Genomic DNA, 27208 nt, shown 5'->3' with positions numbered 1-27208 from the left:
TGTAAATAATGTGTACAGGATAAATGTGTGAATAATGTAAGATAAAAGGAAGTCTAATGATGAAGAGCTAACTCTGTTTAAAGCATATGTAAAAAAGAAAAATAAGATTGTTATTCTCAGTCAATAAAAAGGACTGATTGACAAAACATTGTGGTGATCTATGGGTTCAGAGGTAAATATTTGTATATAGCCTTGGAAACTCCAACGTGCAGAACTGCTGACATTGAGCGTTCTCTTCTGTGGCGAACAGACCTAACCAAGGCTCTCCCCACTGCTGAAAGAGACCTTGCACCACCTCTGAGTGAAGACGCCATTTGTGATCCATCATGCACCAACAGCTGAGCTCGTTCGCCCTGGTGCTGAACCACCAGGGATATGCCCTGATGTTCCAGCCATTTCCAAAGGCAAAGAGCCTCTTGACATAGGGTCCACGACCCCACCCTGCCCTGTTTGTTGCAGTAAGTACCACATGGTAGTGGTGTGTCTGAACACCTGCACCACTCTTCCTTTGATAGAAGGAAGGAATGCCTTCAGTGCGAGACGAATCATCCAGAGCTCCAACAGGTTAATGTGAGGACCAGACTCCGCCGGAGACCAGAGACCTCTGAGCTCCGCCTCTCCCAGTTGGCCGCCTCATCCCAGGAGTCACACGTCCGTCACCACTGCCAGCTCTGGTTAGGGAAACCACCACTGCAATTGACGTGCAGTACCCTCTGAGATCTGGACATCGCCAAAAAGATTCCCCTGATGCTGCGCCCACTGGAACTTGAGGTCTCTCTAAAGAGCCTGCATATGCCACCTAGCATGGTCCACCAGCAGGATGTATGAGGATATAAGGCCCAGCAGCCTCAGGGTCAATCTAACCGAAATCCGGGATAGAGGCTGAAACATCAGTATCATAGCCCGAATATCCCGGACTCGGTGTTCGGGAGGATAAGCCAGAAACTGGGCTATATCCAGAACTGCTCCAATGAAAAGGAGCTTTTGAGAAGGAGTCAGGTGTGACTTCGGCACATTGATAGTGAACCCCAGGCAGTGCAGGAGGCCCGCCTTAGTCTGGAGGTGGGAGACGACAGCCTGGGGCGAGCTTGCCTTCAACAGCCTGTCATCGAGATAAGGGAAGACTGGAATTCCTGATCCGCGTAGATGAGCTGCGACCACAGCCATCACTTTCGTGAGCACCTGAGGGGCGCTGGCAAGGCCAAAGGGGAGCACGGTAAATTGAAAATGCTCGCGGCCTACAGTGAACTGTAGTAAACGCCTGTGGGCTGGCAGGACGGGGATATGGGAATATGAGTCCTGCAAGTTCAATGCAACCATCCAGTCTCCGAGGTCGAGGACAGCCAGGACCGGAGCCAACAAGAGCATCTTGAACTTCTCCTTCCGGAGGAAGCAGTTGAGGGTCCTGAAGTCTAAGATAGGACGCAGGCCTTTGTCCTTATTGGGTACCAGAAAGTAGTGGGAGTAGCAAGCACAACCTACTTCTGGCACAGGTATCCTTTTGATAGCGCCCTTGGCCAAGAAAGCTGCAACCACCTGGCGGAGAAGGGCCAAGTGATCCCCCGACACGCGATGGAAGGATGGAGGGATGGGTAGTCTGAGTAGCCCGTTCGGACTATCTGCAAAACCCACCTGTCCGACGTGATAGTTTGCCAGTAGGGGAGGTGATGGCGAATCCTGCCGCCCACTGGCCTCTTGTGGTCCTGAAAGGTCGGACTGGGAGGGTATGGAGGCTGTTGCAGGGGGGGGGGGTTATGTGTCGACTGACCCACTTACTGGCCCCCAGATCTGCATCGCTGGGTCCCACGTCTGCAGCCACGCACAGACTGGGTAGCTTGCGTGAATTAGTGGCTAGACTGGGTCGAAAGTGGTGGGGCACCCCTTTAGTAGCCAAGAAAGGGGCGAAAAGCAGACTCCGTGGGGTGAGAGGTCGCTGCGAGGCTCAAGGATCTGGCCGTAGCCCTAGAATCCTTAAAGCGCTTGAGAGACAAGTCTGCCTTACAAACAAAAAGGCGACGGTCATTAAAGGGCATGTCCAGTAAGGTGGATTGGACATGCCCCGAAAAACCACACGTCTTCAACCAGGCATATGCCTCTGGCCTACTGACATGGAAACTGTTCTGCCCAGTGAGTCAGGGGTATCCAGCCCACATCTGATGGTGAATTTGGCTGTGTCTCTACCCTCTACCACTGCACGGGTGAGAACGGCCCGGGCCTCCTCCGGGCACTGTGGCAGCACTTGCGCAACCGTATCCAACACTGTATGGGTATAGCAGCCCAAGAGGCATGCAGTATTGACTGACCTCAACGCTAAGCTGCCAGAAGAAATCATCTTCTTCCCAAGGTGGTCCAGCTTCTTGGATCCCCAATCAGGGGGAGCAGTTGGGAATACGCCTGTAGAGGACGAGGCTTGGACCACCAAGCTCTCTGGGTTGGGTGTTGGGAGAGGAAAAGTGGGTTGCCCGGGGCCAGGCAGTGGCATCGGGCACTCATCCTGTCCACAGAAGTCACTGTGCGGGGCTTGGACCAAGTGCCCAGAAGGACATAAGTACATACTTGAGGGCTTCATTGAAAGGCAGAAGGGGCTCAGAAGAGGCCGCCGCCAGTTGAAGCACCTCTGTCAGGACTGTAGGAAGCTACAGGCCTGAGGCCTCAGCTGCCCTATGCAACACCACTGCATACGACGCCCTCTCCTCCGTAGCCACGGTAGGGGGAGAAAGCATGCCAAGGTATGAGGAGGTATCCAGACCACTGGCATCATCCAGGTTCTCTCGCCAGTCTGGCTCCTCAAGTTGGTCAGATTATGGGTCCACAGACTCCTCCCAGTTCTCCTCACCCTCTTCTGGTTGCCAAGCAGGCCTGAAAGGAACACCAGGGATGAACAGAGGCACAAATGTGCCTTCCAGCGCCGGTTCCGATGTCGGTTCGGCGCAGTATCCAAACTGGGGGTGAAGCTGGGGTCGGCGCCGGTCAGGGGCACGACCGGCGCCGGGGGAATCATCGTTGAGATTGGCGCCGGGCAAGGTACAGTGAGGTCGACCGGCATCAATCAGGATGTAGGCCTGGATCCTCGGGACTCTCCGGCACCACAGCTGGAGCCGCTGGCATCGAAGGCAAAGGGTCCACAGCCGATTCTGAGTGGCCCGAAGGTGTGCCGGCGGAGTCAGGCTGCTCAAAGATGCTATGAAGCGCTTCGTAGAAATCTCAAAGCTGGGCAGGGGATGCTCCGTTACCGGGAAAGGGAGGGAAGCTTGGAGCCATCCTTGGAGCAGGCTCTGAAGACGGAGCTGAAGAGCGAAGACGCTCTGGGTCCCACGTTGCGTCGGTCGACCGACGAGAAGGCAAAGAGAGACGCTGCTTCTTTGCCTTCTTCATGTGCTTTGACTCAGGCGTGCAATGCCCATTGATCTCAAAGGGCTTCAGCCCCCCCGATGTGTGTGTCAGCCCGGGCTGAGACAGCTTCCCGGGCACACACACACAGACAGCTTTTGAGCTTGTCGCAGCCGTACCCGAGTACTTCACAGGTCTTTAAAAGACCATTCACGTGTTAACGAGGCTTTATTGTTTTTTCACCCTTTCATCTCCACTCTGCCTATTACTTTAAGAATTAGGCCCCTGACAATTTTTAGTAGCCCCTGTAGGAAGGTGGAATCTGACTGCATGGTTACCCCCACTTTTTTCCTGGTGTTTTGTTGGTTTTTGACTAGTCTGACTGGGATCCTGCTAATCAGGAACCCAGTTTATCTGCTTTCTCCCTAAATTGGTTGTGCATGTACTTTAGGTACACTTCAGATTGGATACTGGGGTACCCTTATCAGTCCCTAGTATATGGTACACCATGTACCCAGGGCATAGGTACCCCAGAGGCCTCTCAGGGGCTGCAGCATGTACTGTGCCACCCCTGAGAGACCATTCAAAATGGCACCACAGGTCTGCTACAGCCTGTGTAAGGGGGTGCATGCACCCCTTACTTAGATATAGGTTACCTATATCTATTCTAAATCACTGCACATATAAACCTATCAGTCACCCCTATGGCAGGCCTTATCAATCCTAAAGGCAGGGTGCTGGGTTTTATGTGAGAGGGTGCCCCTGCATGAACGAGCCCCTCTGCAGCCTTCGGAACCTATTTTCCAGGGTTGTCTGTGATGCAGCTAACCATATATATTTAAGTGCATTATAACCTCGCGGTAAATTCTAACTTTAAAACAGCTGCTTAGAAACATGTCGTGTTTGGTGTCAAACACCTTGGAATCATACATTCTAGAGGGACTTATGTGAAACACCGGTACAACTGGTACCAGCTTTCTCGACCTGGGCATCACAAAATGGATGCTGCCAGCCACAGACACGAGTCTGCCCTCCTGCTGCTGAGCGAAGCTTGTGCAGGGGAAGGCCTGACAATAGGTTTCCTGTCACAGGGTGTGACCAGCTCTCAGACAGGCTTGGGTGTATTGGGGCTGGGTGGGTCCACTCTGAGAGTGCCAGAAAGTCTGCATTGGGGGCACATATGGTGTCTCTGTGCATAGTCCAGCTCAAACTGGTTGCAGGAGCCAACTGGACAAAGTACATGGGTGTAGCCACCCCTCTGTCCTGACCCTCCTATAGGTGCCCCCCCAGAGTTTGTCCAACCCCTTCCTTGGGTATAAAGTAGGAACCCTGGCTACAGGACTTTAGATTTTACCTGGAATAAACATTTCAAGCAGAAACCAAGTACTTTGACGATCTACACTTTGCTGGACGACAGAAGAATCTCCCTTGGAGTAAAGGAGTTACTCCCCTGCAAGGCAGGCACCTTTAACGCATCTGACCGGTTTGCATCTCCCGAGCTCCTGAGGACTCCGAAGATTTCTGCAACATAGGAGGTCGGTTCCCGAGCGTCTCGGAGGTCAATGTGCTCTCTCAGCAATTCTGAGACCAGTATCCCTCGTGGGGACCGTGCAACCCGAATCCCTGTGCACCGTGTACTTTTGCAGCAGCATATGCTTTTTGGCGATCCTTGAGGCTGTGCTTTGGGCTACATGTAGTCCTTACCCCGAGCAGTATTTCCACTGAATATTTCCGGCCTACACTCCACGAGTGTCTCGTGGGCTGGTATTTCGTGATTCAGCTCGAGGTCCCTTCGCAATCCCTGGTCTGTTGGCCTGTGGGTCCCTGTGAAGGTAACTTTGACTTTCCTTGGGTTCCCTGGTTGCTCCAGACGTGCCCTGACTCCATTGCTTTAAGAGTCCCCAGGACCTTGCTGGTCCTCACCGTAACCTGTTTCCTCTGCCCGTTTGGGTTGCCGTTGCCAAAACTTGTTGGTGTTCAATCCGGACACTGACCCCCCCAGCACTCGACATCCTTCATGGGACAACTCACCTCCAGACTTTGGTTGTCATCAACGTCTCCTGGTCCCCGTGGCTGCAGAGTCAAGCATCCTATCTTCTCACCTGAAGCACCCGACATCGGTGGGCATTCGTCTACCGAGCCCCTGGTCACCCTGAAGTGACCCAGACTCTGTCCCCTCTGCTTTCAGGTTCTTCTCACCTCAGATCCAGGCTTGGATTCCACCGGACACTTTTCATCTTCCCAGCAGCAGCACTTCTTCGCATTATGCCATTGAAAATGACGAGGGTTTCCAGCACCACTTGACCCCTATGCACCTGGCTCCTCTGAGATAGGTAACACGGGTACCTCAGTACTCACAAGGGTGCTGGCCTCAGAACCTTCTATGTTCCAAAGGGTTTGTTTGAAGTCCTCCCCGAAGTGTCCTTAAACTGTAATTTTCCAACCGCGACTTTCCCATAGAGTAGTACGGAGCTCGCATCTGTGTTTTCACACTGCACTCGTCCTCCGTGGGACCCCTGTGTCACTACTTTGGGTGGTTCTTTGGGGTCCCAGCGATTCTACGTGCTCTAGGCACTGTGTCTAGTGAAGTTGTTGTTGTTATACCATTTATTTTGTATATGGTTCGGTCTCCCCCTGGAGCCCGCTGTGTATTGTGCTATTTACTATCGTTCTATTGATTCAGTTTTGTGTATCTTGTGCTCTAATCTCATAAATAGGTTAGTAGAGAGTGTTTAGTAATAAATACATATATTTTATATAACACTTGTGTGGTTCTCCTTTCATTTGGTCATTCAGGAGGTTCTGATCTGGTAAAACAAGCTGCTTTACATTCCTTCGAGACTTAGCCTGAAGGCTGCTCTCCATAGCTACCACTAGGATAGCTTTCTATAAAGGTTGTCCTTAACCTAATCATCAATAAGGGTTGTTTGGACTGGTACAGGGTGGCCACTTTAATTAGTGGATAGCAAATACCAGGCCAACTTCTCACAGTTCCCCAGATATTTGTCTCTAGTTGCGTCCCCGCTTCGACTTATCCGAAGACTTGGATGATGAATGATGGTGGTGGCTTCGCGGCCGGTCTCGAGACCTTCCTCTCGACCGGGACCTCGAGCTAACTGCCGGGCCTCCAACAACTTTCAGGACCGCTCCCGCAAAGACTTCGGATTCATGGTCCGGCAGTCAGAGCACGACTTTGGGTCGCGGTAATGCTTCAGGCATCAAAGGCACACAAGGTGGGGGTCCGAATCCAAAATCAGGCAGTTGCAGGCCTCGCACGGTTTAAACCCGGTCTGACGATGGGACATCCGTCGTACAGCAGGAGTCGATAGACTCAAAAAAACAAGTCGACAAAAGTCGAGAAAAAACGTAGTAAAAAAATTAGTAAAGGGTAGATCTCTCCAGATCTGCGCAGGACTGGCGCAGAAAAATAAAGAACTGACGTCAGTGTGCAGGGGCGGCATCTAAGTAGGCATTGCGATGTCATCCCGGCAACCATGACAGACGCAGAGTCGACCAACGCTGCCTACCAACACGCAGAGGTACTGCTAGAGAATAAATTCTCCGGATCCAGTCAGACACCTGGGGGTAATTCTAAGGTAAGGAATCTATAACTAACAGTCTTTCAGATAAGCTGCTCAGGTTGGCAAACACCTTTAGTCTGCCGCCGATTGACATCAAGTGAATGTAAAGTTCATTCAGTTGCAGTTGATGAGTAGGAAAGTGGGATCTTTCTTTTATGGTTACCCCCACTTTTTGCCAGGTGCCAGTATGTTTTGACTGTAGTTTGGTGGGATCCTGCTAACCAGGACCCTAGCAGCTGTGCTCTCTTTCTCTCTCAAAATGGCTTTGGTAAGTACTTTGGTACCTCCACAATTAGCTACTGGTGTACCCTTACAAGTCCCTACTATATGGTACTGAGGTACTGTTGGGAGTCCACTCAAACTTGGACTACAAGCTTGCAATTGTAGCATGTGTGAGATGGTGCTTGCCCCCCTCATGATATATACAAGTTTTCTTATATCTGAGGTCACTGCACTTAAAACCTATAAGTCAACCCTATGGAAGGCCCATCATTCCTGAGGGCACGGTGCTTGGTTATAAGTATGAGGGTACCACTGCATGAGCAGGGCAGCCCTACAAACTCCAGAATAAATTCTCCAGTCTTTTTAAGTGTGGTCAGCCATTTTAAGATTTATAGTGGACACCAGTCATTACTAGATGTCTAACTATATAATAGCTGCGCCTAACCTAGTCATGTTAGGTATCAAACATGTTGGACTCATACCCCAACACCAATTACAGTGTTGGAAGAATGATCCCATGTACTGGGGTGCCCCTTAGAGGAGCCCCCTGTACTCTCAGTTACAGCCTTTTAGGGACTGCCAGCAAGCTATTGCTGCCGATGACCACAGACACTGTTCTTCCCTCCTACTGCAGAGCTGAGCTCGGGCAGGGAAAGATAGAACAATAGGTTTGACGTCACATGGAGGTGTGACCACCTCCCAGACAGGACTTTGTGTATTGGACTAGGGCGGGGGCTTTCCAGCACCACCAGAATGCATTGTAGGGCACATTTGATGCCCTCCTTGCATACTCCGGTTTGAGTCAGTTCAGGAACCCTTGGTTCCTGCTATGGCATGAAACTGGATAAAGGACAGAGGACTATCCTCCCTTCTGTCTAGCCCCTCCTCTGGGAGGATCCCAGAGTTGTTTCAACCCTTTCCTTGAGTATTTAAGGGCTCCCCCGTGGGTAGGTCCTCTGATTCCTCATGGAACAAGACTCACCTCTGAAACCAAGACACTCTTCGACCATCTGGATCTTTGGACTTCGCCTGAAACCGAGACTGCATCAAAGAAGTCTCCTGCTGATCCTGATCTCGCTGTTCTGCAAGTATTCTGCCTCATCTGTGCTTCACTCAGGTTCTCCAGAAGAGTGAAGGAGTCACTCCCTGCATCTGCAGGCACTGCACCGAAGCTGACATGTCTGCTGCTCATGTCTTCCTACAGACTTCCTGAGGTCCAGCAACACAGGTGGTGGCTCTATGGTTCCCCCAAGGCCGGACCTGTCTTCTCTGCAATTTGGAGGACAGTATCCCCAGTGTGAGCCGCTGGGACCAAACCAGTGTGCACCGCATCACCTTGCAGTTGTCAAGGCTTGTTGCCTCTGCACTCCAGAGATCTTTGGGTTACAAGAAGCTCCGGCACCTCATCCCTTGAAGATCAGAATCCTTCCTGCATCCTTTGAATTGTGGGCCCCCTCTTTGGTGAGCTGCCTTTGGTTCTCGTGCGACGCCTGTGGAATGTGGTTCCTCTCTAGGGTCTTCTTCTAGTGGGCTCCCCTACTTGCTCTGAGGCTGCTCTGACTCTCCTGCACTTGGTGAGTCACTTGGATCTTGCTGGTCTCAACAATTGCATCTTTTCGTCTTCCACGCAAGTTGCAGCTACCCAGGCTTGTTGGTGCTCCCGCCAGACACCGACCATCTAGACACCAACATTCGACGTGGGACGTGTATGGCTCCTGGTCTTCCACAGCATCACTTGGCCCCCACAGCTGCGGCAACAAGGTCCTGGTCAACTCTTCTGAGCTCCCTGCCAAGGATTGGCATTGTGCTTCCGTGCCTCCTGGTCACCTCTGAGTGGCACATTTGGTCCACCCTGCTTGCAGGTTCTCCCCTTCAAGAATCCACCCTTGGATTCCATCGGATATCTTCACCGCCTTCTCCAGAGGCACTTCTTCCCAAGTTGTCCATTGCCGTAAAAATATGTAAAATGCATTTAGTTTTCCTTTAAGGAAAACGGGCTGCATTAAAAAAAAAAAAGACTGCTTTATTTAAAAGCAATCCCAGACATGGAGGTCTACTGAGCCCAGCAGACCACCATCCCTGGGAGGGCCAGCCATTCCCAATGGGGTCGCAAATTGCGAGTGCCTCATGAATATTCATGAGGCATGCAATTTGCAACCCCATTGGGAATCTCAAACAGTGTCTCTGACACTGCTGTACATGGCAATTGAGCGAAATTTGGGAGTCGCCAAATGCCCCAGTCGGACATCTGGCCCTAAGTCCTGTTTCAGGGGTGGTCACACCTCCCTGTGACAGGAATCCTATTGCTTTACCTAACCCTGCTCAAGCTCAGCTCAGCACTAGGAGGGCAGAATTTTGTCTCTGGTCGGCATCAGCACTAGCTTGCTGTTAGACACTGAAAGGCTGGTAGCAGGAATACAGGGGGGCTCCCTAGGGGAGCCCCCTAGTACATTGGATCCTACATCCAGCACTGGAATCGGTATTGGGATAGGATTCCAACATGTTTGATACCAAATATGACCGATTAGGTTTTCAGTTTAGTGACCTCAGATATAAGGAAAGCTATATCTGTGGTGAGGGGTGCAAGCACCAGCACACACAGGCTGCAATGGCAGACCTGTATTCACAGTTTGAGTGATCTCTCATGGGTGGCATAATACATGCTGCAGCTCAGGGTTGACCCCTTGTGTACCTATGCCCTGTGTACCTTAGTAACATATACTAGGGTTGAGAAGGGTACCAGTAGCCAATTAGGAAGGTACCAAAGTACTTACCATAGTCCAATTTAGGGAGCGAGCACACTGACTGGGGTCCTGATTAACAGGCTTCCAGTCAGACTAGTCAGAAAACAGAATGACACCAGCAAAAAAGTGGGGGTAACAATGAAAGCAGACCCTACTTTTCTACAGGTAAGGAATTACACATTCTCCATTATTGAATCTTTCATAGATTCACATTTTCATTTTTTAATACGCCTATAATGGCCCTAGGCCATGAATTTAATAGCCTACACATGTCCTTTTTTAGAAAGGACAAACTTGGCCTATAACCAATCAGACGACATCACCCTCTGGAACACTCCCCACAGAGGCTAGCTCCCTCAGATTTTCTACTGCACGTCGTGTGAAAGGAGTCTCCCTGAGCTTTGCGCAATTATTCTTCAAACCTTCTGATTTCAGGAAACTTCTTCTCAGGTCAGACAAATATTTCTATCTAATTTGACTCTTGGCCATGTCAAAACATTCTAAGAAAGGATTATTCAGGCCATGTAACACCTGTAGCAAAAAGAGGCTATATATTGATGACCCTCATAAAATGTTCATCTATTGCCTGTATCCTGATCACACAGTCAGACTGTAAAGTATGTTGCACTTTTTCACAGAAGACACTCCAGGGCAGAGAGGGAAGACTTCTGTTGTAGTTACAGAGGATTAAATCTAAGGAAAACCAAAATTTTGAGCATCAGTTTTGCTGCTGCAGAACATAGATATCTATTTGGGGCATACCAGTGCAATGACCGCCTCAAGAACTGAGGGCTGGTGCTGTGAAGTGCCCTGTAAGTAATGCAAAGAACCTTAAATATGATGCGGCTCCTGACTGGGAGCCAATGCAACTTCTGAAGGTGCTTTCCAACCGATTGAAACATGGGAATCCCTAGCAGAAGCCTAGCAGTGTTATTCTGAATCGTTTGAAGCTCACGTAGTTGCTTCTTGGACATGCCAAGGTAGTGCCGGTTGCAATAGTCCAGTTTGGCAAGAAATAACAATGTAACCACAGTTTTCTTGCTACCTGCTGGAATTTCTTAATCACCTTAAGTAAAAAGAAACTAGATGAGGAGACGGCAGTGACTTGTGCCTCGAAGTTCAGTTTCTCATCAATAATCACACCTGGGGGCGTGGCTAGCAGCCAACGAAGATGGCCACAGCTTAAGCGAGCTCCGCACCCGGCAGCACCAAACCCGCAAAATCCTGTCATTAATCCGGCGGCTACAGACAAGGAAGAAGCAGAGGGTCGCAACACTTCCGATACATGATTGGTACAAGTACTGAGCCTGTAGGTGCTACAAGTGATGCGCGGCACCACGAAATGCAGAAGCAGCCTATGCACCGAAAGTAAGCCGGGGGCTAGGTTTGCAACGCTGCCGAATACGCTATGGCGGGAGTGGGCTTGAATCTGCGGCTCGAGACGGCATCGGGGAGAGGTGATGCGACCTGAAGATCAGACTGCGATCACCCACGAGGCACAACGAAGACCTGCGGAGTGCCAAGACTGCGACAGCCGACGATAACTCCACACACTGACGCTCCAGCAACGGTAGGGGATCGGCGGAGACACCCCGGGCCCCAATCACTGTAACTACAAGGACCGGGATTATATCTGCCACTGACGACGGATCACAGAGTCACCGCTGCATCCTGATCAGGACACAGTAGGACGGGACTCCAAACCCGCGGACCCAGAGACAGTGGCAGTGCGTACTCCATCATGGGCTACATCTCACTCCACCACGCCGTCATTGTGAACGTTGCGCCCGGGGGGCCTGACTCCCAACATAAGACAATCGAAGACGGGGTGGCGCACTGTCTCGAGCGACAATTTTGATCAGAACACTGCAGAAACTCACCCCACAGGCGTATCCTGACCACAACTGAATGTGAGGACTACTGCGCATTGAAGGTGATGTGCCTCCACCCGCGAGGCTCACGCTACGCCGGGCACAGGCAAAGCCCCTTAGTGACCTCCTAGAGGACCGTGCTACAAAACAGGGACATGATTGGTTCGAGTGACCCACACTTCTAAAGGGGGAAGAGAAACACAGGAAACCTGCATGGTGAGATCTCCCGTGGTCAGGCGACGGCGACTACTGTGCCCCCCCCCCCCAAAGATCCATCGTGAAGGCCAAAGAGGGAACGGAAGCATGGGGGGACGTGGCCAACGCACAATCCAGACTAATAAGCTGGATAAATATGCTTTCAATAAGGAACAACCGGACCGGCCAGGTCCACCCTCAGGAACCGCGGAGGACCCAATGAAAGAGAAACCGAAAGAGATCACTCTACAGGACATAATGGCTACTCTGCATCAGGTACAAACATCGATCGGCACGATATCCACGGACATAACATTTCTGCATGCTGATTTTTCCAAAATGAACTCCAGAATAGCAGAAGTTGAGACCACCACGGCGGGTCTCTCCACGGACACAGCAGCTTTACAACAAGTGAAACAGTTGGAACACCTAACTAAGCGAATGGCCGCCAAGATTGATGACCAGGAAGGGGCGCTCAAGGCGCAATAATATCCGCTTAGTTGGAGTGCCGGAGAGCGTCAAGGGGCCCGCTCTGGACCTCTTCGTCAAAGACTTTGTTAAAATGCAATTACAACCACAAGGTCTGTCTAGATTCTTCTCGGTGGAAATAGCTCACCGAGTCCGGGTGGGAAGGCCCTGGCCGGGAGCCCCCCCAGTCCCATACTGGCTCGCATCTTCAACTACCGCGACCAAGACACGATTCTCCAGGCAGCGCGTGTTGCTCCTCCGTTGCGAATAGACAAGAACACAGTGTCCCTCTACCCAGATTACACTGCTATGGTCACTAACCAGTGTAGAAACTTTCTAGAAGTTAAAAAATAACTGCGCAATCGGGAACTAAAATATGCGATGCTCTTTCCCTCAAAGCTCAGGGTAGAGGTGGAAGGGAAAAGCTGTTTTTTTTCAACCCCGGAGGAAGCCCAAGAATGGTTGGAAGGCAGGAGACCTGCCGCAGGTCCAAATAGGCAGGACCGAAGAAGACAGCGTCAACTCTCCCAATCCGAGAGGTGAACACCAGCTCGACTGATGGACCCACTAACCAACACACAGCGGATCACAGACGAAAACTCTGTCTAAACCTACGGATACATGCCGGACAGGCAAAGCCAGGAAACTGATGCACAGAAACCGTTGCGGACAATGCATAGTCATGCAAAATAACAGCAGCACACCAACCTTGGAAGAATGCTGATCGACTTCCAATATAAGTGATACAACTGTGGCCTTACCTTGTTATAAACCTTAAGCCGCCACAGACTGGGGACTATTCAGGGGGAAGATGCCAGACGATCGCTAAGCAGCTCTACCCCGACGCAAGTATAAAGTTATGGGACGGATGCACTCTGCTAATTTGGGGTGGCGGAAAGCTCTAAATCCGCTATGCAGGGAGGCGGGGAGGGGGGACCAAGGTATGTTCAAGGTTTTGTTTTGTTTTGGAACGCAACGGTACTGAGAACTTCTACAACATACAGATAGGCAACACGAAAAATACATTGCGGGGCGAGAAATACTCTGACTTGTGGGATAACACAAAAAGCACAGTCTAAAGCATCAACAGATGGTCCTATCACGGGGGTGACGACCCACCAAATAACACACTTTCCCTTTACTATACTCTCATGGAACTTGAATGGTCTCGGAGACAAAATAAAGCGGGGGCTGGTCCTTCAATATATAAAAGTAAGGGACCTGCGGTCGCTCTCATACAGGAATCACACCTGGTAGAATCGACATGTAAAGCATTGGATCGATGGGGCAACAAAATGGCCGTACATTCAGAATTTACCTCTGGATCCCGGGGAGTAGGTATTTTAATTAATAAACGTTTTCCACTGATACTACAGGGGTCTTGGGCGGATGACTAGGGGCGCTTTGCGTCCATAGCCTGCCAGTGGGAGGGACGCCCCTATAATCTGGTATCGATATATATTCCACCGGCGCTGCACCACACAGCTTTATCAGCACTGGGCAAGTTTCTCCTATCACTCCCACAAGGAAAACTCATACTGGGTGCGACTTTAACTCCACGATGGACGTGTCCCCAGAGACCCCAGTGGATCGAGTTTAAAATTGTCGGAATTCACAGAGGCAATCGGCCTAATAGATGTTTGGCGGGCCAGATACCCGCAAACGCGGGAGTACACATACCTCTCAGGTGTGCATGGCAGTCTCTCTAGAATTGATTACATCCTCACATTGGCAACGGGTTTAGAAAAGGTAGGGGAGATCACACACCTACCCCGGGGCATATCTGACCACTCACCGGTGCTAATCACCTACATTTCACACACCCCGGGACAACGCCGCATATTCCTACTGTACCCAGGATATCTTAAAAACCGAAAAATTGGGAAGGGGCTGGTCAAGGCAATGGAACAATGTTTCACAGAAAATGAATGCACAGTATCATCCCCGACGACCCTATGGGAAGCGTATAAAATGGTGATAAGAGGACAGGCCATATCCCTAGTAACAGAGCACAAATTACACAAACGACAGCATACTGAAACTTTGGAGCAAGAAGTATCCAGGGCGGAGACAGATCATACAACAGGCACTAGTGACACCATGAAGCATAAGCTGCAATTAGCTCAGCAAGAATACAGAACATATGCATGGGAGGAGGCGAAATATAAGATTTCAAACACCCAAAATATTGTCTACGAGATGGGAGATAAAGCGGGGAAGCTGCTAGCCTGGCTGGACAGAAAGGATAAAGCGGGCAGATGGGTGGCGCAGCTCCGGATGGAGACAGGCGAACTCACAACGGACCCACAACTAATAGTCGAGACATTAGCTGCAAATTTTCAGCAGATATATACACCCCAGGCCACAGCCACTCTAGCCGACAATTTAGCTTTCCTTAAAGACATACAGATGCCAACATTGGGACCGGAAGATGCCTGAGAGTTGAAATATGATCTGATCAGTGACGAACTTCAACTAGCGGTCGGGGCGTTACACACTGGGAAAGCACTGGGGCCCAACGGGCTACCAGTGGAACTTTACAAAAGAGCAGCAACACAGCTTATACCACATATGCTCAATATGTTTACCAATAGTCTGCAAAAAGGGGAACTGCCCAGGGATCAACGCCTAGCAGCGATAGTCGTTATACCCAAACCAGGCAAACCTCCAGAAGAATGCGTGCCGTATAGACCAATTTCCCTAATAAATGTGGAGGCGAAAATACTCGCCAAAGCGTTAGCCATGCGGCTCCAGACGCACTTCTTGACCTTAATCCACCTGGACCAAATCGGGCTTCATGCCGAACCGTAACACAGCGCTCAACCTGCAAAGGTTGCATAGTGTCATGGCACGCAAAGATACGATCAAGAAAGATGCGGTTATCCTGTCTTTAGATGCCTGTATGGCATTCAACTTGGTGGAGTGGCCCTTCCTCTTTGCGGTGCTTCGGCACAGGGGCTTTGGTCCAAAAGTTTGCACGTGGATAGAGCTATTATACATGAAACCTCTATCCCAAGTGGTAGTAAATGGCCGCATTTCGGTGGATTTCCCTCTGGGAAGAGGGACGAGGCAGGGCTGCCCCCTGTATCTGCTACTTTTTGCACTGGTACTGGAGCCTCTGGCGGCGTGGGTCCGGCAAGATATGGTCATTCGCGGAGTGAAGTGGGTGATGGGGTGGGAAGACCGTATCTCGCTCTATGCGGACGACATACTCTTCTATCTGGCGTCCCCCGCACGCTCCATAAACAGTCTACTAGATATCTGTGCGGCATATAGGCTAGCCTCTGGATACACGATAAATTGGGCGAAGTCCCTCATTTATATATTGCACGGGCCAGCGCCGAGTCTCCCGCGGCACTGCGATATACAAATTATGACTTTAGGATTCAAATATCTTGGTATATACATTAAACACAGCGACACACGCTTCATCGCAGAAAATCTCACACAGCCACTGACACGACTTCATAACGATGTCAAACATTGGCGCTCCTTGCCGTTAACACTGCTCGGAAGACCAACTCTTTTTAAGATGATGGCGCTTCCTAGGTTTCTCTGCGCCCTTCAAAATACGCCATTCCTGGTTGCTCCCACATATTTCTCAGCGATCAACGCGGAAGTAACCAATCTGCTATGGGACGGTAGAACGAGTCAGATAGCCATGCACAATCTCATGCGAGGGTGGTATGATGGAGGAATTGCCCTCCCTACTATAAAACAATACTACTGGGCTTCACAACTCATGGTTATAAAGCAATGGCTTCATGTGCCGCAGGACGAATCAGCATTCTGCATGGACAGACACCTCCTTCACAAAGAAGGAATTCTGGGGACATTATACAATAAAACACGGCGACTGACACTTACGGGCCCTACGGCCCATACAATCAGAATATGGTTTGAGGCACAGCGTGCAATGGGATGGGAGGATGTAATCACACAGGCCACGCCACTATGGGACACCCGACGCCTAGGCAAACTGAGAAATACAAAGGGATTCCGACAGTGGGATCTGATAGGCATTACGAAGGTCGGGGATATCTGGAAGAAAGGAGAGGTCACCCCATTTAACCAATTACAGAAATCCTATGGGTTGGCACAGAAAGAGACCTTTAGATACATGCAAGTTAGGCATGCGCTCCAAAGTGTACTCCGCGTTACAACAAACAAATGATGGACGGAATGCTGACAATGCAGACATTCTCCCCCAGTCAAGAGATCTGGGTTAAATCCATCGTTCTTTTGCCCACTACGCCACCCCAGTTCAGACATGGTTTACAACAAACAAATGATGGACGGAGTGTACTCCAGCAGGGCAAACAACTACCAGTAGCCTCAGCTCTGGAAGATAGACTCCTCACAGACCATCTGAATAAGAAAGCCATCTCCCTAGTATATTGAAAAATAATAAACAACCAGCCAGACCCCATGGTAACCCTTAAGGAACGATGGGAGAGAGAAGTGGAACCATAAGACGAGGCAGATTGGCAGGAAGCGTTGGCATCTCACAGGCAGATAGCAATCCCCTCAAAACTGTTTGACGCCTGGTTGACGTCGACGGAGACGCCTGCTTCGACGCCGATTGCTGGTGACCCTGCGAGGGCACAACATATCTCAACGTCGACCGCCGCCTGGTTGCCGTCGACGGAGACGCCTGCTTCGACGCCAATCGCTGGTGACCCTGCGACAGCGGAACATGTCTCGACGTCGAACGCTGACTCGCCGGCGGCGACGACGGAGAACCATGCCTCGACGTTGGGCGAGCCCGCACCATCGGAGATCTACCCCTCGACGGCGATCGTCGCCAGGTTGACGACGGCGGAGGATCCGACGTACCTGTTGTCTTCGTCGACGACCGGTGTTCTCTCGACGGCGAGCCCGATGTCGATGGTCTTCTTGTCGACGTTTTCATTGCTGATGAAGGAATTTGCGGCGCCGAGCCTGACGCCGATGGAGAGCAGATTGGAACCTTACTTCTAGATGGAGTAGTAGCTCTCTCTTTCCTCCTCTTCATTGGAGACCTGCCTCTTGAAGGAGATTTCCTCTTCTCAGCCAGCCCATAGAGGCGAATCCTCCCCCTGTCCTTAAGAGTTCTTTTGGACAGTAGCTGGCAATGCTGACAGGTCTTTGGATTATGATCAGAAGGAAGGCAGAGAATACAGACAGGATGGGAGTCTGTTTTAGACTACAGGGCAAGAGTCAAATAGAGAGGGCATTTTTGACTGGAAAATAATGCTCAACTCTCTCAAAAATAGCAGAGATATACTCCAACAAAAAGAAGTCGAAGTAAAAAGCTTTTGACAAAAAAAGAGAAGTATTTTCTGACAGAAATCAGAAAAAAGTTAGAGCTGAAGTAACCAGGGTCCTCACAGAAGGAGCCGGAAAGAACAACTGACCTAACTGTCAACCCTGAGGCATGATGGGAAGCTAGGGGTCATGGCTGCCTTAAAGGCACGGTGCCAGTTTATCTGTGTGTTTCTGTGGGTTAGCTTTTCAGCTTTCTACACTAAGGTTTTTATGCAAGGCAGCATATGTGCTGACAATGTTTCCTCATTCTTCCTTGTAAGATGGTGTTTTTCTACTGTTTTATTAAAGCAGTTTTTCAAATGTGCATTTTCTCCCTGCTTTTATTGGAATGTATTTATATACAGGGGAATTTTCGTACAAAATTGTTCAGCATTGCTATGGAAGGCTGCATTGTTGTGTATATATATATATATATATATATATATATATATATATATATATATAGCTACATATATGTTTCCACATATATGTTGTATATTTCCGGGGTCCCGCCCATGGGCGGGAATATTCATGTGCTTATGACTATTGATGAGGATCCCCTGGAAGAGAAGCTCCAGCCTCCAGCATCTCTTGCTACCAAGATCTTTGTCCTCACAGCATCCTCTGCACTGTGGGCCTGCATCCTTGGTGAGCTGCTCGAGGTACATTTGGGACTCCTGTGCCTTCGGCCTGTGGGTCCTTTTAAAGGTCTTCTTTGGGTTCAGTGGGCTCCCTTGCTTGCTCGGGGCTGCGCCGACTCTCCTGCATTTGGTGAGTCCCCCGAACCTTGCTGGTCCAGACACTGCACTTTCTTCGATTTCCACATCTGTTGCTGCTGTCAAGACTTGTTGGTGCTCCTGCTGGTAACCGACCCCCTGGTTCTCGACTTCCGACGTGGGTCAGCTTGTATATGACTCCTGGTCTCATAGCTGCAGCGTCCAGGTCACCATCAACTGTCCTGAATCTTCCGTCATCGGTGGTCATTGGTCTTCTGTGCCTCCTGGTAACTCCTGATTGGCATAGACTCTGTCCCCTCTGCTTGCAGGTACTCCTCGTCAAGAATCCAACCTTCAATTCCACCAGACTCTTTCACCTTCTTCGACAGAGGCAGTTTCCGACATCACTTTGCACCTATGCACCCAGCTTCCTTGGCATAGGTATCTTGGTCCCTGGAGTATCCATGGGTGGGGTGAATCTCCTACCTTCCAATTTCCACAGGTTTATTCAGAGTTCACTGGGAAGAGTCCTTCTTACAAACTGCAACTGTGACTTTACTATTGACTTGCATGGAGTAAAAGTCTGTGTTTCCACTCTGCACACAGCCTACCTGGGGTTTCTGGGTACTTACCGTGGGTGGTTCCTTGGGTCCCCAGCTCTTCTAAGTCGTCTGGGCCAAGTCTCAACTTTGGTCGCAGTTCGCATTCCACTTTATTAGTATACGGTCTGGTCTCCCTCTGGAGACCACTGTCTATTTGTCTTAAATGTTCTGCTTTTGAAATATTGTGTGCATTGTGTTGATATTTCCAGGTAGGAGATATACCAATGTGTTAGTGAGAGTGTCTAATAAATATAACTATTTTTATAAATACACTGTGTGGTTCTTTTTCATTTAACCTACTCTACATGATTCGTTCTGGTAAAACAAGCTGCTTTACACTCCTTCTGGAATAAGCCTGAAGGCTGCTCTCCATAGCTACCACTTAGAGAGCTTTATATGGTTGTCTAACACCACTAAAATCACCATAAGGTTTGTCTGGATTAGTGCAGGGTGCTTCACTTAAATAAGTGTGCACCATATACTAGGCCAGCCTCCTACACTTCCGCATACAGCAGAGCAGTGGAACCATAGGGGTTCTGCCCTGCCATTGTTCATACTGTACTTTCTTCGGATACCCTTGACTGTTCACTAAATATATTTTCAGCTTTGCTACATTGATTATTCAGCAGCTACGTGAACTCTTTCACAGCATACTCCCCCGCCAAAAAAACCTTCACTCAATATAAGCATGTGTTTTAAGGCTGCTCTTTCCTAATCATTTACAGCAAACCAACAACTTTTTCTAAACGACTCAAGCCAAGAGACTGCTGATCTCAAATGCAAAATACTTTAGAACAGGATTTACAATTTTAGAAACCAGTTTCAAATGCGTAGGACATATTAAATAACAAAAGCGGAGGGAAGATTTACAAGTCAGCTAAAGAGAACCCATAATGCAGACAGTACTCATTCCTTTCTGCAAAGCAGATCAATGAGCCTTGAAGTAACAGAAACTCACTGGGTTAGAACAAGTTTTAATTTGTGGCGGTGCATGCATTTTTGTTGAGTAGGATTTATTTTTCATCATCAGATTGGCAAACAGTAAGAGAGAAAAACACATAAAACAGAGAAAAAGGGGAGGATAAGAAAGATAGGAAAATAGTGACAGAGGGAGAAAGCAGGAAGAAAAAGAGCCCACTAAAGTGAAGTAATGGGGCAGAAAGTGTGAGGTGGCAGAACGTAGAGGCATGAGGTGGAATTAAGTCTAAGCAACTAGCTTGGATATTTGGCCATCCCTGTATTAGTGGCAAGTGGCAGGAAAATAATTTGGCCCATGCACTAGTTTGTTAAAAAAATAATAATAATAAGCTGTATGTCAGCATGTGGCAGACCCAGAGTGAGGTGGGATAGTTACTTTTTGATAACGTTGCAGAAGTGTTTTCTAAGCTTTAAAGGTGATTAAAAAATGACGGTAACTAATGATATCCAACTTGAAAGAATGATTGTCAAAGAAACTGCAGATAACTGCTACCAAGCAGCGACTTAAACCCATATAGGTATTGGAAAGAACACAGTGGAGTAACAAGGGTGCTGCACAGCCCAGATAATATAAGGTGCAGAGAAAACAGGAGGTTGGGCTGGCTACAGCACTAACCTGCTATACCATTTAATGCTTTATTATGAAACTGGTATGGCCTGGAGCCCCCACACCATTTGGCATTTTGAGACATAGCTAACATACTTGTCAAAGTTGACGTCCAGCATGCCTTGTTTCTCCTGACTTCGCATTATCAGGGGGGAGTCCAGGCGCTTCATAGCATGCTTGTCCACGGCCTGCGACCATTCAGTGAAAATCTTCCTCACCAACTCCTCCAAGACTTGTGCCAGATGATGGTACTCCTCCACGGTTTCTTCCCCTATGCCAATGTGGGGTAGGAAGAATGCATTTGACAGACTCTACATGATGAAAAGGAGAGAAAACAAAGGATGGCACATGTATTTTAGAAGAAACTTTCTTATAATGCATTCTACACTGCAACACAGTTGTTTCTCCACTTTTCACAAAAATTGTGTTGACTCTTATCATCACTTTAAAGGAGTATTACAATAAAATTAGTCACAACAACAGATTAAATAAATAAGACTGGGAATTGTAACTAAATCTGAGCTTCCAATGAGCTCTACCTTAATTCCTTTGCACAGTAACTAGCAAACCTAAACATTTTTTTTTAATTTCAATACATTCTGCCTTACAAAAATTATACCACTAAAAAACTTACATTAATGACCCGGAAAACGAATAAACCCACCAACCCTGAGCGCTTAACATCCTCCTATGACATCCCTACAAACAGTCTTAGCAAAGCACTTAGAATACCAAACCCTTGATAAGTTGCACAAAACCTGACAGTAGAAAAGAACCCCTTTTGACATGGTTACCCCCCACTTTTTGCCTGACTCTGATGCATCTTTGACTGAATGTGCACAGGGTCCCTGCTAACCAGGTTCCCCGTACCTGTGTTCTTTCCCAAAACTGTACCTTTGTTCCCCCAATTAGCGCACCTCTGGCCTACTTATAAGTCCCTTGTAAAAGGTACCAGTGGAAACAAGGGCATTGTGACCAGAGAGGGTCTCTGAGGGCTGCAGCATGTATTTTGCCACCCTCAGAGACACCTCACCAAAAGCATGCACACTGCCACTGCAGCCAGCGTGTTTTGGTGCAGAAAAAAGTGAAGAGTCGACCTAGCACACATTCATATGTGCCAGGTCTATCAGCACTGCAAGAGACATAGGTAAGTCACCCCCACAGCAGGCCTTACAGCCCTTGGGCAGAGTGCACTATACCTCTTGTGAGGGCCTAACTGCATGAGCAGATATGCCCCTGTAGTGTCTAGGTCCATTCTTAGACATTATAAATGCAAGGTAGACATACTGAGTAGATGGGCTGAGAGTTTGTCACTACGAGTTCCACAGCTCCATGATGGTCTCACTGAATTCCCAGCTGTTTGGTACTAAACCTCTCAGATTAATGAGCCCAAACTGATGCCAGTGCTGGATTCATTAATAAATGCACACAGAGGGCACCTCAGAGGTGCCCCTTGAAAACCTACTGACCTACTTGTTTGTGCCTGACTGGTCTGCACTTCTAAACATGTTTCTGACCCCCTGAGGTGGGAGCCTTTTGCTCTTGTGGGTCAGAAACAAAGTCTGCTCTGGGTGGAGGTGCTTCACACCTACCCCCAAGCAGGAACAGCGTTGTAGGGCGGTATGTACAATCTTATGCAAAAATACAGTTGATGGAGAGGGAATCGGAAAGGATTAAGATTGCTCGTGGCACAAGACAGGGTTGCCCCTGCCCCCCTATCCTCTTTGCGCTCTATATAGACCCCTTAATCAGATCAATACTAAATGATCAGGGTAATAAACTGGTAGTGGTCAGGGGATATAGGGCCAAAGTGTTAGCCTACACTGACGATATTGCAGTTTTTTAAAAATAGAAGGAATTTTTTCACAATTCATCTGGGGGTATAAAAAGATAAGGCGATCACTGAAGCTGCCAGAAAATCGAGGGGGACTGGCTGTCCCTCACATGTTATATTACTATTGGGCCATAACATTGCAGCAAATGACCAGTTTGTTCAAACCTAAAATATGGTCAGATCCAACGTTGGGAGATCAAGATAGGGAGATTCCCCCCTCTATTTACGAGCTTGCCATAGGGGATGCAGCACCAGGAATCTTACTGAGGCAATTGGAGGGGAGCTATTACAAGAAAACGCGCTTCAAATCCCTAACAGTAGCATGGAATGTCTGGTGCAAGGTTAGTAAGTTTATGAAAATTCCAAAGGTCCAGAAATATCTATTGTTATGGCGATCGTCAATCTTCCCAGCTTCACTCAATGATATAATAGGTAGAACTTGGGAACAGGCTGGAATAAATCATTGAGGAGACATCTTTAATTGGACCGGGTAATGTCATTCAAAGAACTCCAGGAACAATATGGGGTAGACCCTAGGCCTCTGTTTAAGTATATACAAATCAGGGAGACAATTAAACCAGCTGTATCGCAGCTTACTAGCCTGGCTCGAATTCCACTGTTCGAATGCTTAGTGTATAGACAGCCTCGTGTTAACGATCTGTATTCAATATTGATGAGTGTTAACCAAGACAATATAGTCAGGTCAGAAAGCACATGGGCTGTGAAGCTTGGGAATCAGGATGTGGATTAGTGTAGATCTCTAAAGCTGTCTAAAAAGAAATTTGTATCTGCTAATCTCAAAGCTCAACATTTTAAAACATTGTTCAGATTATATTTTACGCCGGCAAAACTGTACGCCTGGGGAAAAAGGGAAACCAACTGTTGCCCAAGATGCGGACAAGGTCCTGCTGATTTGGTTCACATGTTCTCCGATTGCAGCAAACTAAATGCATTGAAAAAGGGGATAGAAACCTTTTTGAATCAAATTACAGGGCGGCCAGTCCCATTAACTCCAACAATGGTGTTACTTGGCTTTGATGAAAGTTTGCAGATGGAATTGACTCAAATTTATTTTTGTTTTATGGTAACAGCCATTCTCCGTATAATAATCGCTTCAAAATGGAAAGATGCAGACCTGCCGACTTTTTCAGGAGTTGTATGCTAGACTTCATCATGTGTACAATTTTGAGAAAACATTGTATAAATGTAAAGGGAGGAGAGCGAAGAGAAGGGGCCGCCAAGTACGGGAGCTCCTGATGGAGTAGATGGGAGTTAGGAAAATTTAACTAATAAGGTTGTCTGAAAGATGTATTCCTCTCTGAATCAGCCTCGGGTATATTGTCGTTTTTAAACATTCGTTTTTTCCACTTGTGTTTTTCTTTTCTTTTTTTTTTCTCTCTCTTGTTCCCCTCCCTTGGGTAAAATCCGTAGGATAAACTAATAGGAAACAACCTTGGCTAAAATAACCTATATGAGGTTTTTTTTGTATAGATGAAGAACCGATGAATTGTCATTATGTGTTGATTACTGGATTAATCAAATTTGCTGCTTTTCTGAAATGAAATGAACAAAAATAAAAAAAAGAAGTGTGGTAAGCCTCAAAGGCTTCCCGTCCTTTGTTATGCTGACCAGGGCCTCTCCAGCTAATGGAGATGCCCGCCCCTCTGACCAAGCACCACTTTTGGTAGTAAGGTCGGCTGGAGAATTAGTAAGAAGGAGAGGTGTGTCCCCTCTCAGCCAGGACCATCCCTGTCCTCAGCAGACATGACCCCTTCCTTTGAAAATACACCATATTGATTTGGAGGATTTAAGCCAATAGGGTTAGGGTTAGGGTTATGCCACCTCCCCAGAGGGAGTGTACATACAAAGGGGGTCATCACCATAAAGGTAAGAAGCCCATTAGCTACTACCTTCTGACATCTGCAACGCCCTTAAAACTAGTTTTTAGGGGCACCCCTGAACCCCAATCCTCAGTTCCTGAGAACCTACGAAGAAAGAGGGCATCCCAGAGCCGTACAGCAGATGAAGACTGAAGACACCCATTGACATGGCTCAGCCGTACTGGCTTGTCTGCAGCCCTTGAAGATCCTGAAAAACATTACGACTCGTCCTGCAACCCAGCAACCTTCAAAAGTCTGAGGAAGGACTGCTGACTTCAACAAAGACCAGAACTCCCAAGAACAGTGTAGGAAAGTAGGATCTGCTTTCATAGTTACCCCAACTTATTGCTGGTGTCATTCTGTTTTCTGAATAGTCTGACTGCGATCCTACTACTCCCCGGTCACTGTGCTCTCTCCCTAAAGTGGACTATGGTAAGTACTTTGGTACCTTCCTAATTGGCTACTGGTGTACCCTTCTAAGTCCCTAGTATATGGTACTAAGGTACACAGGGAACAGTTACACCAGGGGTCTCCCATGGGCTGCAGCATGTATTATGCCAACCATGGGAGACCATTCAAATTGTGACTACAGGCCTGCCATTGAAGCCTGTGTGAGCTGGTGCTAACACCACTAACAACAGATATAGGTTTCCTTATATCTGAGGTCACTGCACTTAAAACCTACAAGCCACCCCTAAGGTAGGCCTTTCAATCCTGAAGGCAAGGTGTTTGGTTATAAGTAAGAGGGTGCCTTACATGAGCAGGACACCCCCTACAGAACCAGGAGTCGATTCTCCATGCTTGTAAGTGCAATCAGACATTTTATACATATAGTGGACATCAAGTCAATTACGAGATGTCTAATTATATATTGGCTGCACCAAAACTGGTCATGTTTGGTATCAAACATGTTGGAATCCTACTCCAGCACCGATTCCAGTTTTGGATGTAGGATACCATCTACTGGGGAGTTCCCCTAGGGAGCTCCCCCTGTATTCCCGGTACCAGCCTTTCAGGGTCTAACAGCAAGCTAGTGCTGCTACTGACAAAAGATACGATTCTGCCTTCCTGCTGCTGAGCCAGGCTCGAGCAGGGGAAGGTAGAACAATAGGTTTCCTGTCACAGGGAGGTGCAACCACCTCCCAGACAGGACTTTAGTGTATTGGGCTGGGGTGGGGGCGCTTGCAAGCGCCACCAGACTGCTTTGAAGGGCACATTTGGTGCCCTCCTTGCATACTCCAGTTGAAACAAGTTCAGGGAGGCTTTGGCTCCTGCTCTGGCGCAAACATGGACAAAGGACATGGGAGTGTCCTCTCCTCTTTCCAGGCCCTCCACTGGGAAGGTCGTCTGAATCGCCCCAACCCTTTCCTTTGGGTACTTAAGGGTTTACCTGAGGGTGGCTCCTCAGATTCGTCATGGGAAAAGATTCAAATCCGAAACCACTTCTACTTCTACCGTCTGGGCACTTTGGACTTTGTTGGGCTTCGCTTTGGGAACCGAGACTGCATCTGGGATGATTCCTGCTGCTCCTGGTCTTGTCCTCCTGCCAGTATTCTGGGTCATCTGTGCCTGTGCTTCATTCAGGTTCTTCTCCAGGCCTGTGGGTATCAAAGACACCGAAAGAATCTCTCTTGTAGTGAAGGAGTCACTCCCCTGCATCAGCAGGCTCTGCAACTAAGCTGACGGGCCTGCTACTCCTGACGTACTCCAGACTTCGATAGACCCAGCAACAGAGGCGGTGGTTCTGCAACTTCCTTGAGGCCTGCATAGTCATCTCACAGAGTTTAAGGCCAGTATCCCTCGTCGGAACCGCTAGAACAGCACCCCTGTGCACCACGTTGACTTGCCATTGCCATGGCTTGTTGACTCTCTTCTCCAGAGATCTTCGGGCTCCAAGAAGCTCCAGCTTCCAGCATCTCGTCCTGCCAAGATCCTCATCCTGACACCATCCTCTACAACGCGCGCCTGCATCTTTGGTGAGCTGCTTAAGGTTCTCTTGCTACTCCTTGTGCCTTTGACCTGTGGGTCCACTTAAGGGTTTTAACGGCTGCTGGTCTTTCACAGCGTCGCCTGGTCCTCACAGCTGCAACAACAAGGTCACCGTCAACTCTCCTGCAGCTTCTGTCATCGGTGGTCTTTGGTCTTATGTGCCTCCTGGTCACTCCTAAGTGGCATAAACTCTGTACCCTCTGCTTGCAGGTCCTCCTTTTCAAGAATCCACCCTTGGATTCCACTCTTTCACCTTCTTTACCAGCGGCATCTTCACTGAAGTCCTCCATTGTGGTCTACGGCAGTTTCTGACATCACTTCGCACCTATGCACCCGGCTTCCATGGTGTAGGCATCCTGGTTCCTGGCGTATCCACGGGTGGGATGACTCTCCAACCTTCCATATTCCACGGGGTTTCTTCAGGGTCCTCTGGTAAGGGTCCTTCTTCTGCAAAACTGCAACCACGACTTCCCCATTGACTTGCATTGAGTACACAGCTGTGATTCCACTCTGCACATGGCCTCGGTGGTGTTCCTGGGTAATTACCTTGGGTGGTTCCTAGGGTCTTTTGCCCGCATGTCGAGACTTCCGCTTCCGGTTTAACAGAGGCAGAGTCAGCGCGAACCCCTTCCACTCAGGCGGCCACACACATGTGCAGCCCGGGCTTTCGCGCCACTGATATTGAGGCAGCAACTCCAATTAGCGACCATACTTAAACTGAACCTTGAACATGATTCAGTTACCTAGAAGAGCCGTTCGGGGAGGTTGTACGAAGCAAGGCAGTGTCCCAGGAGTCGTAAGTATGGCATAGCCGATAGGAATCTCACGTTTACAAGGTTGAGTCCATGAACTATCGATCAATCCTCTCTGGTAAAAACGTGTTTTCCTCTCTTAGATAGCCTATC

General features: G+C 48.7%; 1 protein-coding gene across 1 annotated transcript in view; it reads right to left on the bottom strand.

Annotated features, from left to right (window-relative positions):
- DNAH2 (dynein axonemal heavy chain 2) overlaps positions 1–27208 on the bottom strand; it is a 2945517-nt gene that overhangs the window by 2533280 nt on the left and 385029 nt on the right. The window contains exon 14 of the mRNA XM_085638712.1: positions 20697–20911. Coding sequence (XP_085494838.1) covers positions 20697–20911 — 215 coding nt within the window. The remainder of the gene's footprint in view (positions 1–20696; positions 20912–27208) is intronic.

The sequence above is a fragment of the Triturus cristatus genome, chromosome 12 (assembly GCF_964204655.1).
Source record: "Triturus cristatus chromosome 12, aTriCri1.1, whole genome shotgun sequence".
NCBI classification, from domain to species: Eukaryota; Metazoa; Chordata; class Amphibia; order Caudata; family Salamandridae; genus Triturus; species Triturus cristatus.
The sequence above is the reverse complement of the archived record's forward strand: the minus strand, read 5'-3'. Positions and strand labels throughout refer to the sequence as shown.